Raw genomic sequence first — 15,569 nt, 5'->3', positions numbered from 1 at the left:
AAATGATAACTCTTAAAGACTTTAAGACTAATTTGTATGCCAGGTTCAGATAAACCGTCATCATCTGAGGCAAGCTTTGACATTAAAAAATGTAACCAGATTTTTATCAGGAAAGTAAAGAAGCCCTGATTTGACACATTTGGCATCAAAACAATTTGCATGATTTGATAAAATGTAACATTATGGGGAATAGGTGCATTTGCTTTCTTGCCAAAAGTTCTTCTTCGCCAAATTCCTGCAGTCTCATTTAAAATGCTCTGCTCCTTTATCTCAGGATCATTACACACTATATATAATATACTTTACTATTAAGTTATATACAGTTATGTGTGTGTTAACAAGTGAGGATTTTCAGGGCTGAGAAGGAGGAATGTTTTATTCTGAGAGGGAATATTCTAGATAAACAACAGAAAGTTTGATTTCTTACAGCTGTTCCTTCTCTTTTGTTCAGATGATTTTTATTGTCAATTTTGCTGTATGTACAAGGACAAACAGTAGAATCGAAATACTGTTTCTCTCTCACCTTAACAGTATATAAAAATAGAAATAACAAATAAAACAAAGAAAGAAGATAGAAAAAATATAAAGAATAAATAAGAATCAACCTATCTACAACAGTGGCGGTAGTGCAGTGTCGTGACAGCATATTAGATGAGTATTTGTGCAAAAACAGCTGAGGCAGAGTCCTCGTGTGTAATGGAAGACAAAGATGCATTTTATTAAAACATTTTAGAATTTCAGCCTGAAAAAATTGGTTTAATAACAAAAAACTGAATCATTCAACTGACTTGCTGTAACTAAGAAATGTAATTTTTCTGTTGCTTTACTTAAAATATTCCTTCACAAAATAAAACATTCAACTTCTTCCCCCTCAACTCTGAATATTCTCCCCTGTTAACACACACAACTGCATATAACTAAATTATAAAGGAGTATTGTATATCGTGTGTAATCATTTTGGATAAAGGAGCAGAGCATTTTAAACGAGGCAGCAGAGATTTCAGCTAAGAACATATGTTCATGTCAGGAAAGCAGAGAAAATGTACTTCGGGGTATTTCTTTGTTTGGTTACATTTTGCACCGTGCCCACTCGTTTTTAATGTCAGAAGTATGTATAGAGGTATATGTTTAAGTGAAGGTAAAAATCTCTGTCCATGTTAAGGTTTGTGTAAACTAGAAGAATTGCTACATTTATTTTCAACCATTTGTGTTTGTTTTTGTTTTTTAATCAGACCTCATAAAAGAAAAGAAATTGCTGCACACAAGAACCACAGGAAATGTATGAAGATATGTTTATGCTTTCTTTATTATTTCTTTAGAAAGTAATTGCTTCAACTTGCTGCTTCCAAACAACAAATGTCTTCATCTCTAACTTTGAATACATTCAAAATCAAACAATGATGTATTGTAAAGGAACATTTTGGTGTAGAATTATTTCAGAATACAGAAGCAGAGCAGGCTGCAGCCTGCAAGTGTTCAACTTTAGAAAGGTACAAGGGGTTCTTCTTTGGTTTTGTCCTGCTGTAAACCGAGCAGCTCCAATCCTCCTCCGTTACAGGGAAGAACTTGTAGGACTTTCAGATGAATGAATTTCCGTCCTCCAACATCGACCTGTGGGAAAAGAGGAAAATTGGACATCTAAATTGATAAATTCATCCGGATGTTGTTTTGTTGAGCAGTGAGGAGCAGTCACATTTAATTCAGTCCATAAATCTGAAGCTTTTCACTTCTCTTTCAAATGAAGTAATATAATAACAACAATTACCTTGATAAGGTAGATGACTCCAGCCACAACCTGCTCCCTGTACTGAATTGCTCTGAATTCCTCATAGATCTTGTCTGTCTTTGCCTGCACCAGGGGCTTCACCTGTGTATGAATGAAGTAAAATGTGATGTAAATGCAGAGCAGAGTTGTGTGTGGAGGTTGTGAAGAATGAAGGTAGACTGAAGCTCACCTGATCACAGATCCTCTGAATGTCCTCAGTGGCATCCTTTGGGTCGCTGAATCCTCCGAGCATTTGAGCCATTGACACAAATTCTGTTGAAGTTAACAGAGAAGTGAACTGCCTGCTTTAATGTGTCTCAAGTGTTTTAACTGTTTATCAAACACACATGTATTTATACAGATTAACCACCGCTGGGCAGACCTGAAGGTGGCTCCACTACATGTTGGGTGGAGCTACATGAGTGACTACAACCCTCACATGACATTGGTTGGTTTTCTTCCTCTGGTATGAATTTATTTCCACATTTCTACACAGCCAATATCACAGTGTATAATATACTGTAAAAGAGTACATTCAACACCACCTTCAGTATATACAGCCCTGTTCACTGTCAACAGGGTAAAATGTATACTCTAAATATCGAGTGACATTTGAACACTTGGAGAGTACAAATGTACTCTATAACTATTATTTTCTGACACTGTTTCAGTGCTGACAAGTGCTGTAAAATCAGTGTTTTACTACAACTTTGCAGAGCTGATTATTTAGAGAGTGAAAACATACTGTACGACTGGTAATTTGAAACAGTTTCAACAGCCATGAAACACACAACAATCAAGGACTTAAGTCTTCTTACTTTTTCTCTGATGTCCAACGTTCAACACTTATGGGAGGTGAATCGTTAACATTTTAGGAGTGAACATTCTACACGTAAAAGTATTTTTTCATTGTCAACAATATTAGATTTTTTAAATCAAATTCATTATTACTATATCTAACCAGTAGTAGCCTGAGCCAACCCACAAAATACATTTCAGATGCAGAATTAGAAATAAAGACCTGTCGCTAATATAAGCCTGCTTCCACTAAAGGAGTTTTTGATTATAGGTAACATGTTCATTTATCTGAAAGTGGTCAGAATGAACTATGAGGAAATTACTTTGATGGAGACAGAAATTAAATAGACTTTGTTTGAAGTAAGGCAAGATAAGATAAGCCTTTATTTACTCCTGGAAGCAAAATTCTGGTGAAGGAGACATTAACTCACCACCAGGCCGTAGAGGAAAGGGTGTGTGAGAAGCAAACTACTCAGTATCAGCCCCACTGTGGATGTTGGTTTCACCATTTCAGTTCAAAGTTATTATATTGATTATAGCTGCTTTGAAGATGCACCAGATGACAAGAATCTGATTCACACAATATACCAAACACAACTTTGGCACAGCACAGCAACACAATTTGGGCAATTCACCAGAATTATGAGAGCTGCAGTTACACATCTACTTCATCCAAGAGTCACACACCCAGTCTGTATCCTGTATTGTTGTTTCTAACAAATTAGACAAATGGTGATAAGGTGATGTAATATGTCAACGTGGCGTTACAGTGTTTCTACTTTACCTTTGTGGCTACAAAATCAAATCAAAGAAATTGTGAGAGTTAGATGAGAAAATTGATTTGGTGTGGCTGCATGTGAAATCATATTTAACTGTTACCTTGTTAAATGCTGTCACTGTATCTTATTCCTTGAATGTATTGCTCTGAAAGTTAACGTATCTAGTGATAATTCAATTAGTGTGGTGGGTATATACAGACCATCTTCAGCTGCCCTGAGTGCCCTGAGGTAACTCAGAGATGCTGATTTCAAAGAATTTTGAATTGGCTGACTAATGATTCAAGTAGTCTAAAAGAAATGTGTGACAACCTCAATCTGTCAAAGGCTGATTAACGAGGTGACCAGACCCAATCTAAAGAATCCCTTAATATCATCACTGATAGATTTGATTTTGTCCAATAGGACATAATGACCACTGGCCTCTGACCTGTGCTCAAAGTGCTAGACTGCAAAGATTGAGCTCTTGGATTTTTATCAAAACAAATTTAAATTATTTTAATGAAAAGATTTTTCTCAGTGACATTGCTAACAGTAATATACATCACACCTCTGAAATACTATATGTAAACCTGGCATTGGAATATTCTACAAGTGCATTACTCACTATTATTAATAATTAATATAATAATAATAGTTGTTAATTAAGGAGTCTTTTTATGGAGTCTAATTAAGGAGCCTCCACATTGTTCTCATAATTGAGTTTTTAACAGCATGTCACAAAGCAAAACGAGAATATACTGCTTATTTTAAGGTCAACAGCCAACCTGAATATGCAGATCTCTCTTGAATTCAAATGTAAATTCAGCTTTTTGGCCAAGTCCAAAACTGTATGCATTTCTCTGCAGTCTCTAATGACATACAGTACTCCTACTCCATCTAGTGCTCAGAGGTAGGCCTAGAAATCCATTAGAAGAAACATAGCTCCTCCAGAACTTGAATGATTTTCATCATGTTTTAAGTTTTCTTCACTATCTAAGTAATCCAGTGACAGGTGTCTGTATGTCCATGAACACATTGTGAACAGAACCTGCTAATAGTTAATTTGGCAAACTTTTGATGGTGTCAATTCACCCAAAAGAAAACAAATAAAGGCTTTAAAACATGTATGGAGTGTGGAGATAGATGTAATAATACACATGAAATCACTAAATAAAAATGTGCTATTTATCAAAAGCACACTTCAGATGAGGAATGACTAACATCTGAGGTGGTGCAGTAGCTGCAGTAGGAATCGAAAATACTGAAAATGTGTTCATCATCAAAGAGCACAGGCAGGAGAGCAGTAATGTAATTCTTGTTTTTAACACAAGAGGGAACCAAATGCCAAAGTATTTTTTTTATCTGTACTCCCTGGACAGATGTCAGAAAGGCATCCTATATAAGAATATAGAATTAAAAGAGATAAAAAATAGATTATAAGTACAAAAGTTGTTGAAATCATTCCATCAGCATGTGGAGCAATAATAAAAAGAAAAGAGAATCTTACTATTTGAGAAAAAATAACCAGACATTTAAAATAGCAATATGAGCCTGTCAGCGGCAAAACAATCCCTTTTAGTGGACGTGCTTTAATCAGGCGCAATTGCCCCGAAGGATTGCATTACAGCCATTGTAGCCTGTTCGCCGGCTGTTCTCAGTGAAGGCAGTCTCCTGGACCATTTCAAAAAGTTCATATCTGGGCTGCTGTTGTTAGAGCAAAGGCTTAATGATACGGTGATATGGTCAACCTCTTTAATTAACTACTGTTAGATTCTGTAATTATTCTGGTGCACAGCACAAACTATGGGCTTTTGACACACAGATAACAAAATGAAATCACATTTAAATTCGCAGTCACTGCTGGCCTTGTAGTTAGAAATGTTGAAACAGTTGATTATACCACTATCCACAATTGTTACCAGGGCAGCACAAAGTTTGTTTAATGTTTTTTTGATGGTGTAAGAGCAGTCTACAGCTGCAACATTTGAAACTTTTTGATTTGTAAAAATTGTTCATTTCATTGGTTTGTTTGACATTGGCAGTTTTCTTAGGCTATATTTGCCCATCATGTCTTATAGTCCTACATACTGATAATGGCATGTCAGATCAGATTTTAATTATTCTTCTTTTTTCTTCTGTATGATAAGATAAGATCAACTTTATTGATCCCGAAGGAAATTACTTAAACTTAAACCAACCAAACCAACATGCTGCCCACACTCTTAATCCCTAATTAGCCTCTAATTCACTACCAGTTTACCAACTCCATAATCTGACTCATGATAATTAATTTAAGTCCTGGAGCTCCTGAATTCTATCTTAAGGAAAGTGTCGACCATTTACTCACATTTACTGCCAGCATCATTGGAGTTCTGCAGTGAGAATTCTGTATTACTTACTCTGAACACTCTGTCAAAACAATCGCTCAACAACACAACAAGATAGATGGAAAAAGCTGAGTGTCACGGTGCTCTGGAAACCTGATAGAGGCTGCTGGAAACGTTGTGAAAAACTGAACTTTTGACACATGACATTTTGTCAGTAAATCTATTTGAGCTCTGTTTATAACTTGTCTCGCAGGTTCCAACAGAAACTTGCTCACTGCTGAGATATAAAGCAACGTTTTTAGACTGCGCAGCCACACCTGAGAGCAAAAAGTGTGGCACAGTCGTGACTAATAATTTCTAGGTTTTTACAGCCAAACAAGCTTTCAATGAGAAAAATTTGTGTGTGAAACAGTATGTTGGGATCACTATCAGATTTTACTTATTCCAGCTTTTGCTGTTCTTAAACAAACGCATGCAATGGAGCACCAATGTGCAGAAAGTCGTGGTGCATTTATGGTGAAACTGCCAAAAACCCTTTTCTAGCATGTATGGTAGCCATTATGGCAGTGCATCATGTTTTCTCTCTTGGAAAGGCATGTTAGAGGGTCACAGTAGAAGTAGAAGAAGTAGGAGTAGAAGTAGAAGAATATTCTTATTCAATTTGTAAATGGGAGCAAAAATTCACGCAGCATGTGCTTAAACAAGAGGAGCAGTAGTCACAAGATGAAGAAGGGATGTGGTTGACATATGAGGTACATGGATTTACAAATACTGCTGACATGCAACCTAATGTGGCTCAGCACAGCTAGAGTGTCATTAGTTAGTTGAAGTAGCAAGTGCGGATAGTGGTACAGTCATTTCTAACTACGTGGGCTGCAGTGAGTGTGAATGTGAATGTGACTGTATGTTTGTCTCTGTAGCATGTAGCCTGTGCTGTGTACCATGAATAGTTACAGACGGTGACGGTGGTTAATTAAAGAGGTTGATTGATATACCTTTAAAACAAATTTATAAACAGATTGCTTAAACTACATTTTGATTATTTATTTGAAAATGTGAAAAATCTTTATAAAAAGTCATTAAATAATAGTTAAATGCAGCAATAATTGCTTTAAATTGTTTTAAAACTTGATGACATGTTTTTTAGATAGATGTTCAGATTCGACAGTTAATGTCTTTTCTTTCATATTCATCCTTTACACACCGATCCCTCATCAAGTTCAGTGCAGTGGGTGTGATTCATAAATGTATGCTTAGTTTATACAGTGTGTCTTTGTTCAAGCAAAGTGGAGGTATTTACTATATATACTATGACTCATGGCTCAGTGCAAGACGTTTTTAAGTCTTCTGGAACAAGAAAGGACAAGAAAGGAGAGTCAGATAGATTTATTGACAGACATTCACGGGTCAAAGGCTGAGTTTCAGGTTTTTTCGAGCCTTGTGACAATAATGTAAAGTGTCCCAGTGAGCCATGCCTGTGAGTGGGCACTGCAGAGTACCAGGCCCTTGGAACTGACTCACCTAAATGGAAGGCGGCCATTTTTACTGTCATTAAATACACCTGAGCTTTTCCTGCTATGAACAGTGGAAGTGGATTAGACTTCTTGTGCCTTTTTTTCTGGTTCATTGTAAGTTACTTAATTGTATCATATGTTCTAAAACCTGACAGAGATCATATAAGAATATTATACAGTTTCAGTAAGCAACTTCTGTACTGTGTGTGTGAACATTTTAACTGTTCATATCATTAAGTGACTGGGGAAGAGTGCCCTGGCTGCACCATTCCAGCAAATGTAAATCATTTAAATGTCTTCTGCATGATTTCATACACATTTTCCCCTGACATATTTGTAATCTTTAGAAACGTTTGGTTCTGCCCTAGAATTTAAAGTTATGTTCTGTGGGTTTGAAAAATATGTGTCTACATTGCATGTGCTTGCAAAGACTAGCGCACTGGCAGGTCAGGGGAGTAGGAGAGGTTAAGGCATTCAAGTATGCAGTTCATCTCATGTTTAGATTGTTGAAGGAACAGTGAGTTGTATTCCTGCTAATAAACAAATCTATGTAAAATACTACCAGGAGGATTTTCCACAAATGTAACATAAAGCAGACAGCTTCAGAGGGGACTGTTTGATCCCTAAAATCAATCAAGTGATCAACAAACCATGTTTGTCTTCATTTTTTCTGTGGATAAATGGCTTTGCCCAGTCCTTTTTCATCACACAGGGTGCCAGCTGAAGGCATACGCCGTGGCCTGTAGCTATTTTACAAATCATATACCACAGAAGGAAAAGCAACACACAGAATCATAACAAATGTGATACATTTATTAATTCATTTTGCACAAAATAGTTCAATTTTGACATGCTCTAACATCATGATCTACAGTAAGTACAGAGTATGTTATTACATGTTAGGAATGAGAACATTGTTTTATACATTGAGCCAGGATCGCTTACTAACAATATTATATTGAGATGGCAACGTGTAGGCACTGATGCTTCGCTTGGTTTGGGATCCCTTTAGAAGTACACGACAGGGTCCTGCTGGCTCTTGGATTGCTGCATGTCATGCAGCTCAATGTCTCCGCCATTACATGGGAGTTTTTCATGAATGCGTAGGTGAACATGGTCTTCTCCTCCCACATGGACCTGCAATGAAGAAAAAGTAACGTTTCAGTAGATCTTTAAACCTGCATTCAAAGATCTTCTTCTAATTTGATATGGAATTTTTTTTCTTAATTACACATCCAGCAGACACGGAGCTAACATTAGCATTTACTTGAAGTTGTGTTTGTGTCCGTACTGTAAAAAAACATCAACTTATATTCTTTGGCTTACACAACAGTCAGTTGTTTTCCAAACATAACTTATCAGCATTTTAAGTAAGAACTGAAATTGTGCCTTGAAATCAAGATAATCTCCTGCTTCAACATAAGTGAATCCAGATACTTTAATTTTAATCTGTGAGTTATTATAAAGGGAGAAAGTTCTGTTAACTTGAGTTAACAGCAATTTTCGGAGTTCACTCCCTAATTTTGTCCGTTTCAAGCTTAAATTTTTTCTAGTTTGCTGTCATGAAATTCATTTATTCAGTTTTTTCAGCTTCTTCTTTTTACTGTGCAATGTTCACTCTCGTCTATCTCTGTTTTGGTCTCCACCAACTCCTGAGACAAACACCTGGCTCTGTAGCTGCTAAATGCTCCGCTATGTTTACCAGGTGTTAGGTGTTGTCTGTCTGCAGTTTAGTGCTGGACAGAAGGTGCATACTGGGTTTTATACAGGTTTTTAACAGCAACAACGAACCACAAAGTCTTGGGCCAAAAAAAAAAAAAAAAAAAAGCTCAAGTGAGGGCCCATCACTACAACCACTGTCACATACAAGTAGTCATGTGACCCATTGTTTGTATATAAAAATATCGATCATAGCCGCTTTAAATATCACTTGATCTTGAAACTACGCTAGTTTCCAGTCATTTGTGTTTGTAGTGAGCCCTTTTGTGCTCCTTGTAAGTAATACTTACCTTAATGAAGTAGTTGGTCCCGCACACGACCTGCTTAGTGAAACTTTTGGCAGTGAAAACATCATAAGTCTTCCCTGCTTTTTGCTCAGCATGGGGCTTCACCTGAGAAACAATCACACGACAACATTAAAATGACACACAAGCCCCATTTACTGTGTGCTCTTTGTTTTAAAGGGAAAAAGTCCAAGTGCGACACTAATAATAGACCTATTCCTTTCTTCTCTACTTACCTTATCACAGATCGTCTGGATTTGTTCGTTGGCATCGGCCGCCGAGGAGGTCCCTCCACACATCGTGGGCATTGTGACAGTTTTTAGTGGTGAAAAGTGACGAAAAGACGAGAGAAACAGTGGGTTTGTGTCAGTTTGGAGGCGGTCAGGTTGAGTCAGGAAGCGGAACAGACGCCGTGTTTTGGAGCGTCTAGGATTATACCATTTATGAAGAAAAGTGGGGGTGGTTACTTTTTAAACGATGTCACAAACTGATTAAATCAACAAATAACGTCTTTTATATATATAAAAGATATAATGATATAATGTATATTACTTGATTTAGACGCTTAAATGATAGAGGACTTAACATTTTGTGATATACTTAAATATTATCCTTCTTCGTCCTCCTAACAGACGATGTGGGTTGGTCCGAGGCGTGGCTGTGTCAGCTGACCACCATGTTCAACACACTGATGAGAAATGAGCAGCAGATTTGGCCAAAACAGAGGGGGAAATCTGTGGCTGTCATGTGTGGAGCTGTTGAGGATCAAAGATGAGTCATGCTCCAACTAAACAGCTTCATACACTTTCTTTTATTTCGGCTTTTAATAGTCTGCACTGCACCAGGATTTAAACCCAACCCATAGTCCAGTTATGGTTTAGAAAAACAGGTTTTGTGAGTGTGAGTGGTAGAGTTGATGCATACATGTCAAATCCTTTGACAAGGTATTAATCACTCCACGGGACAGAAATGAGCTTTCCTCTATTTAATATGCTCTATTTGCGGTTATGGAGAGTAACAAAGTATATTTACCCAATTCAAACACAATTTTCAGATACTTATACTTAAGTTGGCTGTTTCCACTGTATCCCACTTTATACTTGTACATTGTTCTGTTTACTGAAGCACATGTATTTGATATGTTTAAATGTCAGTGAGTGAAAACACTGAACCACACCTTGGCCAAGGCCACCAAGGCCAGCAGTTTGCACTTTGCCATCAGTGTTTGTGTGTGTGTGACTGGGAGATGTAAACTATTAGAGCATGTACAGCTATATACTGTTTAGTAACAAGGTCTATAAGAAATGTATTTGTTTTCATTCTACATATAGCATTTCTAGCAGGGACAGACTGGGGGTGAAAAAAGGGCCCTGGACTCTTTGACTCAGCTGTCTCAGCTGCTCTCTCTGCTGCCTGTCTGAATCATTTGTTTAAAAATAAAACGTGTTTGCATCAGCTTCATGTGACTTCAACCTCTTCCCTCTCAGCTTTTAAGCGCTGCCTTTACTTTTTTTTTCTTCTATTGTAGTTCATCTTGTTCTTCTTCTTGATGTTTTTATGTTGCATTGCTGCCAATTTCTACTAGCCCACTACTGTGCAGTTTTCAATCTAGGTCCTTTTTATTAGTCCACTCTCAAAAAAGAAATCAGTGAGACATGCTGCTCCTCTCCCTTTCCCTCCATAGTCTAGAATACCTCTTACCGATGATGTTGTCAGTCCCAATGTCCTCATTTCATTTAGCTTTTATTTAGCGCACTTCTCTTTCTGGCCCATACTTCCTACATGACACAAGTGCAAATCGTACTGCCTCTGGCTGCAGGCATTGCTCACACAACCCGGTTGGATTGCTGACAATGAGTCACTACACACTGGTATTTGGTGAGGGTGTATCTGTTCGGTCCATTGAACTGCCATCACAATAGCGTACAGCTCTATAGTTGGATGTTCTTTTGCAACTCTGGACATGCAGCCCGTGGACCAACGTAGACGCTCCTGTTGCATCTGCTGCTGGACCCATCAACCCTTCTGTAAAGATTGAAATATGTCCCTTATATGTAATTTCTATGTGGTAATAGTATTCATTCACTGGGTCTACTTTTTTACTCACTCTGACCTCCAGTTAGCTCCAAATTAATTTTGGAGGTCTCTAGCAACCACACTGGTACTCCTCCACCTGGTCTATCCAATCCTGTAATTTCTTCACAATAAAATCTGCGCTTCTCTACTGGAAAAATATCAAAGACGAAATTGAGAAAATTATGAAAAGAAAAATCCCTTCAGATGTACTGTTTTACTTACTTGGTGTTATACCGGCCGACCTTTTCACTGCTGACCAAAGACATATTTTGCATATTTTATTATTGGTTGCCAAGAAAACTGTAACGGCAAATTGGAAGAATGTTAAATCACCAACTGTGGCTGAATGGAAGCAGAGGTTGAGACAGGTGTATATCATGGAAAGAATGGCCGCATCACTACAGCTGAAAATTGACCTTTTTAATCGGAGGTGGAGCATGGTTGGAAAATACCTGATAATGTGAACTATTCAGGTGGATGAGGCTGTTCTTTAAGTAATGGAAACAGGCCCTGACATGAAGTGAATCTGTTAATTAATTTTATTAAATTTTTTATTTTATTTTAATTTTATTTCTATTTGTTTATTTATCTATTTTGTCAGTAGGTTTATTCTGTTTGTTTGTCTTTATTATTGCACTGTATAATGTATATCTGATGTACATTTGCATCATATGCAACAATATTTATGTATGCAATATGTTTTGAACTCTTGATCTTGTCTCAGATAATGTTCTATGTTAAACGGGAAAAAAAAGCAAAATACAAAGTTCCAAAAAATAAATAAATCTGCGCTTCTCCCTCTTTTCTATAGGCTGCCATCATCGGCAAAGAGCGACTAGCATAAATAAGTTATCAACCATGACTGAGGATAATATAGAGTTTATGACTCTCCTTTGGGGGAGTACGATTCCTCTCCTCTCCTTCCTTCCTCTACTAAATGCTTCTAGTCCCCTTTTAACCTCGATACTTCTACCACCCAGATAAATCGATTATCCAGTTAAATAGATCTCTTCCCATTCCCATTAAATGCAGCTTAATTAGAAGACCATCTTTCCACAGCATGTCATGCACCTTCTCTACGTCAAAGAATATAGCAACCACAGACTCTTTCTTGACTTCCTTCAGTGCTGGGCCAGTCTCTCGTTTACTAGACGTTCCCTTAACTTACAGTTTGAACTTATGGGCCAATAATTTTCTGGATTTCCATCACACTAATAGGGACAATGACTGCTTCTCTCCACCTTTCTGATATTCACCCTTTCTTCCCACACTTTTATTATTGATTATTCAGTGCCAAAAGCTTCTGGAGTCCCTCTTCACTCAGATACTTTAACATTTTATAGCATATGTCTTCCATCCCTGGGGGCCGTGTTCTTGCATTCAGCTGTGAACCACCAAAAGTGTTGAACATTAATTCAGCTTCACGTCACTGGAGACTGCAGTTTGATCTCCATTTGTGAGAAGTGAATAGCTCCACTCCCTTCGATCATGCCACATACCTCCCCTACACAAGCAGTACTTCCAATTGAGTTGCAAGATTTCCTCCATCACGCTCTTTTTTGTTTCTCTTATACTTCCACAATCATATGATGGTAGTTATGAGTTCTCCATTAGTTTGAATGTTTCTGTTCTTTACCACCTCTTTGAAACTCTCTCTTATCGTCCCACCACGGCACTGCTTTCCTCTCTGAGCTTCTTTTACTTTTAGGAATGGCAATTGAAACGCTTCTCCTCTAATACCTTCTGTCATTTCATTTTCAACGGTTTCTATGTTTACCTCCTCCTGAATTAGTCTTAATTAGTCTATAATTTTGTTCTTTAAATTTCTCCCAAACACTCAATGTACACTTCTATTTTCGCTCACTAGAATTAGTAGTAGCATTTATTTTGCACAGCACAGGGTGATGATCACTTCCTATGGTACCCCTTCCTATAGTCACACTTTGGGGCAGTCCTATTTGAAAGGTCCAGTACAAACTCCTGTCCTGTTCTAACCGCAGACTGTATGTAAGAAGTGGACGTAGTGTCTTGGTCTGAAAAATGAAGCCGAATGAGTGTCTTAAACTGGTGAGACTGCCATGGGGCAACTCCACTGGCTCCAAAAACGAAGTACGATTGTATAGAAGTCTATGAGAAAATTTGCCTATTTCTCACTTGATTTAATAGTAAACATTTTCCTGATGACTTTATGGTCTCACTCACTCTCAGCACATTTCATTTAGTAAATTATGGTCCCATTTAGAGTAAAATAGACAATAAGGCAGGGTAAGCTTTAGGATGAGACTACTTTTTGAGTGACCAATCAGAGGTCTTCTTTCAACGACCGTCACTTCTGGCTCCAAAATACCAAGATGACGTCGCCCATAAAGCCTAAACTCGAGACTTCAAAATGGCGTTCCACAAACCAATGGGCGAGGTTTCGGTGGCCATGTCCACTTCTTATATACAGTCCATGGCTCTAACATCTACCCAAGTCTTCTTTCCATCATTTAAACACACCACATTTCCTCAAGTTAATACGCCCTCTACTCCCTGCTCGTTCTTGTCTTCTTTTCATTGCCCCATAAGGTGTTATGTGCATTCAACTCCCCACATCAAATGACATTAGATCTGTGTGCATGAACTGTAATAGTTTATCACCACCAACTCTTTCCTCTTAAATCATTCCTCTTCTACAGCATACTCCTGACCCTGCATTATTCCTAATACTCTGTATTGTATACCTTTTTTTCAATAAATGTGGCGCAATCCCTTCATCCCCCATTTCATCCATCAACATGGAAGCAACATAGTCATATATTTCTCCCAGTGTTCCCAATGGCCAGTCAGTCCAGATTATGAAATACTAAACAATGGCATCTAATGTTGGGGAATAACTCTGATCTTGTGTTTTCAAGCTCTCCATTTATATTAACGCCCGGTTTGGAACGGTTTGGAAGGCAAAGGCCAACAAAATTCCCAACACCTAACCAGGTTTTTCCAGTTTTAGAGAAATGAATGGAATGGAAATGGGAACCACAACGAGGACATCTGCTGGACAAGTGTGACAAGATGTGACAGACATCCCAACCCTGAATCAGGATAAGTAGATCCATCAGTGTAGAATAAAATAAAACCCAGTTTTATATTCAGTCACCTGGCCTACTTTTACAACACCACACTGTCTTTAAGAACAATGGTTTCTGTGGATTCAGAATACCAACCACTTTTCCCTCAATTTGACTGGAAGACTGAAATATCTCAACAACTACTGGATGGATTGAAGTGAAATTTTGTACTGACATTCATGCTCCCAAGAGGATTGATGTTAGCGACTTTGATGATCTTGGACTTTTTCACCAGGTCGTTGACATTTTTTGCTCATGAAATTCTGTGTCAGTCTTTCTTGTTTTTGCTTGTGGATGAATGTGTTAACACAAAACATCATAAATGGTACAAAATGCTTTTTTTTTTTGCAACAGCAAACTGTAAACTACTGGAAACACTGCAGTAACACTGTGAACAGCAATCAGACAGACAGATACGTTTGAGGAATTACACACCATGCGGAAGGAATTCAATATACTAGTACTGCCAGGTTGGAGGGGTGAAAGTATTAAGGCGGTTAGAAATTATCTGTGCGTGTGTGTGTGTGTGTGTGCGTGTGCGTGTGTACAGGTGGTTGCCGCAGTACTGTGGGGATGGAGATTTAACGAGCACTGAGTAAAGTTCAGCAGTGATAATGAGGCAGTACTAAATATATTCCCTCACAATGGCTGAATATACTATCAGAGATGGGGCAGATCTCCCCTTGGGGAGCAATAAGTGAAGCTATATGCGATATTCTTCCAGTTAAAGCAGAAACGTAGGATTAGAAGGCCTCTGCAGATAAAGCATTATTTGTAAATCTGAGCAGCATCTAAGGCCTGGAAGGAGTTAAATCAGCCAAATGTCTGTGGGCTTTGTTTGATGAGATCTGAGACAAAACTGTACAAGCTGAAGCCCTCGAGGTATTTTGTGAAGTTTGTTTTTTGACTCCAATCCCAGCTGATAGCAGCTGTAATGCACAAATCCACTGAGGCCGGGGATACTCAAACTGGCTTTAAGCTATGAAACAAAACTCCAATGACACAAAGCCACTCTTCCAGAAAAAAAATTTGGGGGATTTGTTTCTAAATAGCCAAAGTTTGCAGAAAATGGAAAAGTTGTCTAACATCTTCCCCAGCAGTGTCCCACAACAATGCTTTCTTCTGTTGCTAAAGCTGAGATGGATATTTCATTTCCTGCTACAGAATGTGCGATGACCAAAATGTAGGATTAACGTACCTTCAGACCTTTACGGGACTAGA

At 38.0% G+C, this 15,569-nt stretch overlaps 2 protein-coding genes across 2 annotated transcripts; both read right to left on the bottom strand.

The window, feature by feature from the left end:
* Positions 1-1,288: 1,288 nt before the first annotated feature.
* LOC139221222 (cystatin-B-like) lies at positions 1,289-2,084 on the bottom strand. Its single transcript, XM_070853139.1, has 3 exons — positions 1,956-2,084; positions 1,766-1,867; positions 1,289-1,611 (listed from the first exon to the last, which is right to left on the bottom strand). Exons 1-3 carry the CDS (start codon positions 2,025-2,027, stop codon positions 1,483-1,485), a joined length of 303 nt encoding a protein of 100 aa, XP_070709240.1. The 5' UTR covers positions 2,028-2,084; the 3' UTR covers positions 1,289-1,482.
* Positions 2,085-7,954: 5,870 nt separating this feature from the next.
* LOC139221043 (cystatin-B-like) lies at positions 7,955-9,540 on the bottom strand. Its single transcript, XM_070852947.1, has 3 exons — positions 9,402-9,540; positions 9,172-9,273; positions 7,955-8,299 (listed from the first exon to the last, which is right to left on the bottom strand). Exons 1-3 carry the CDS (start codon positions 9,471-9,473, stop codon positions 8,171-8,173), a joined length of 303 nt encoding a protein of 100 aa, XP_070709048.1. The 5' UTR covers positions 9,474-9,540; the 3' UTR covers positions 7,955-8,170.
* Positions 9,541-15,569: the final 6,029 nt, after the last annotated feature.

This window comes from Pempheris klunzingeri, chromosome 21 (assembly GCF_042242105.1).
Source record: "Pempheris klunzingeri isolate RE-2024b chromosome 21, fPemKlu1.hap1, whole genome shotgun sequence".
NCBI lineage: Eukaryota > Metazoa > Chordata > Actinopteri > Acropomatiformes > Pempheridae > Pempheris > Pempheris klunzingeri.
The sequence above is the reverse complement of the archived record's forward strand: the minus strand, read 5'-3'. Positions and strand labels throughout refer to the sequence as shown.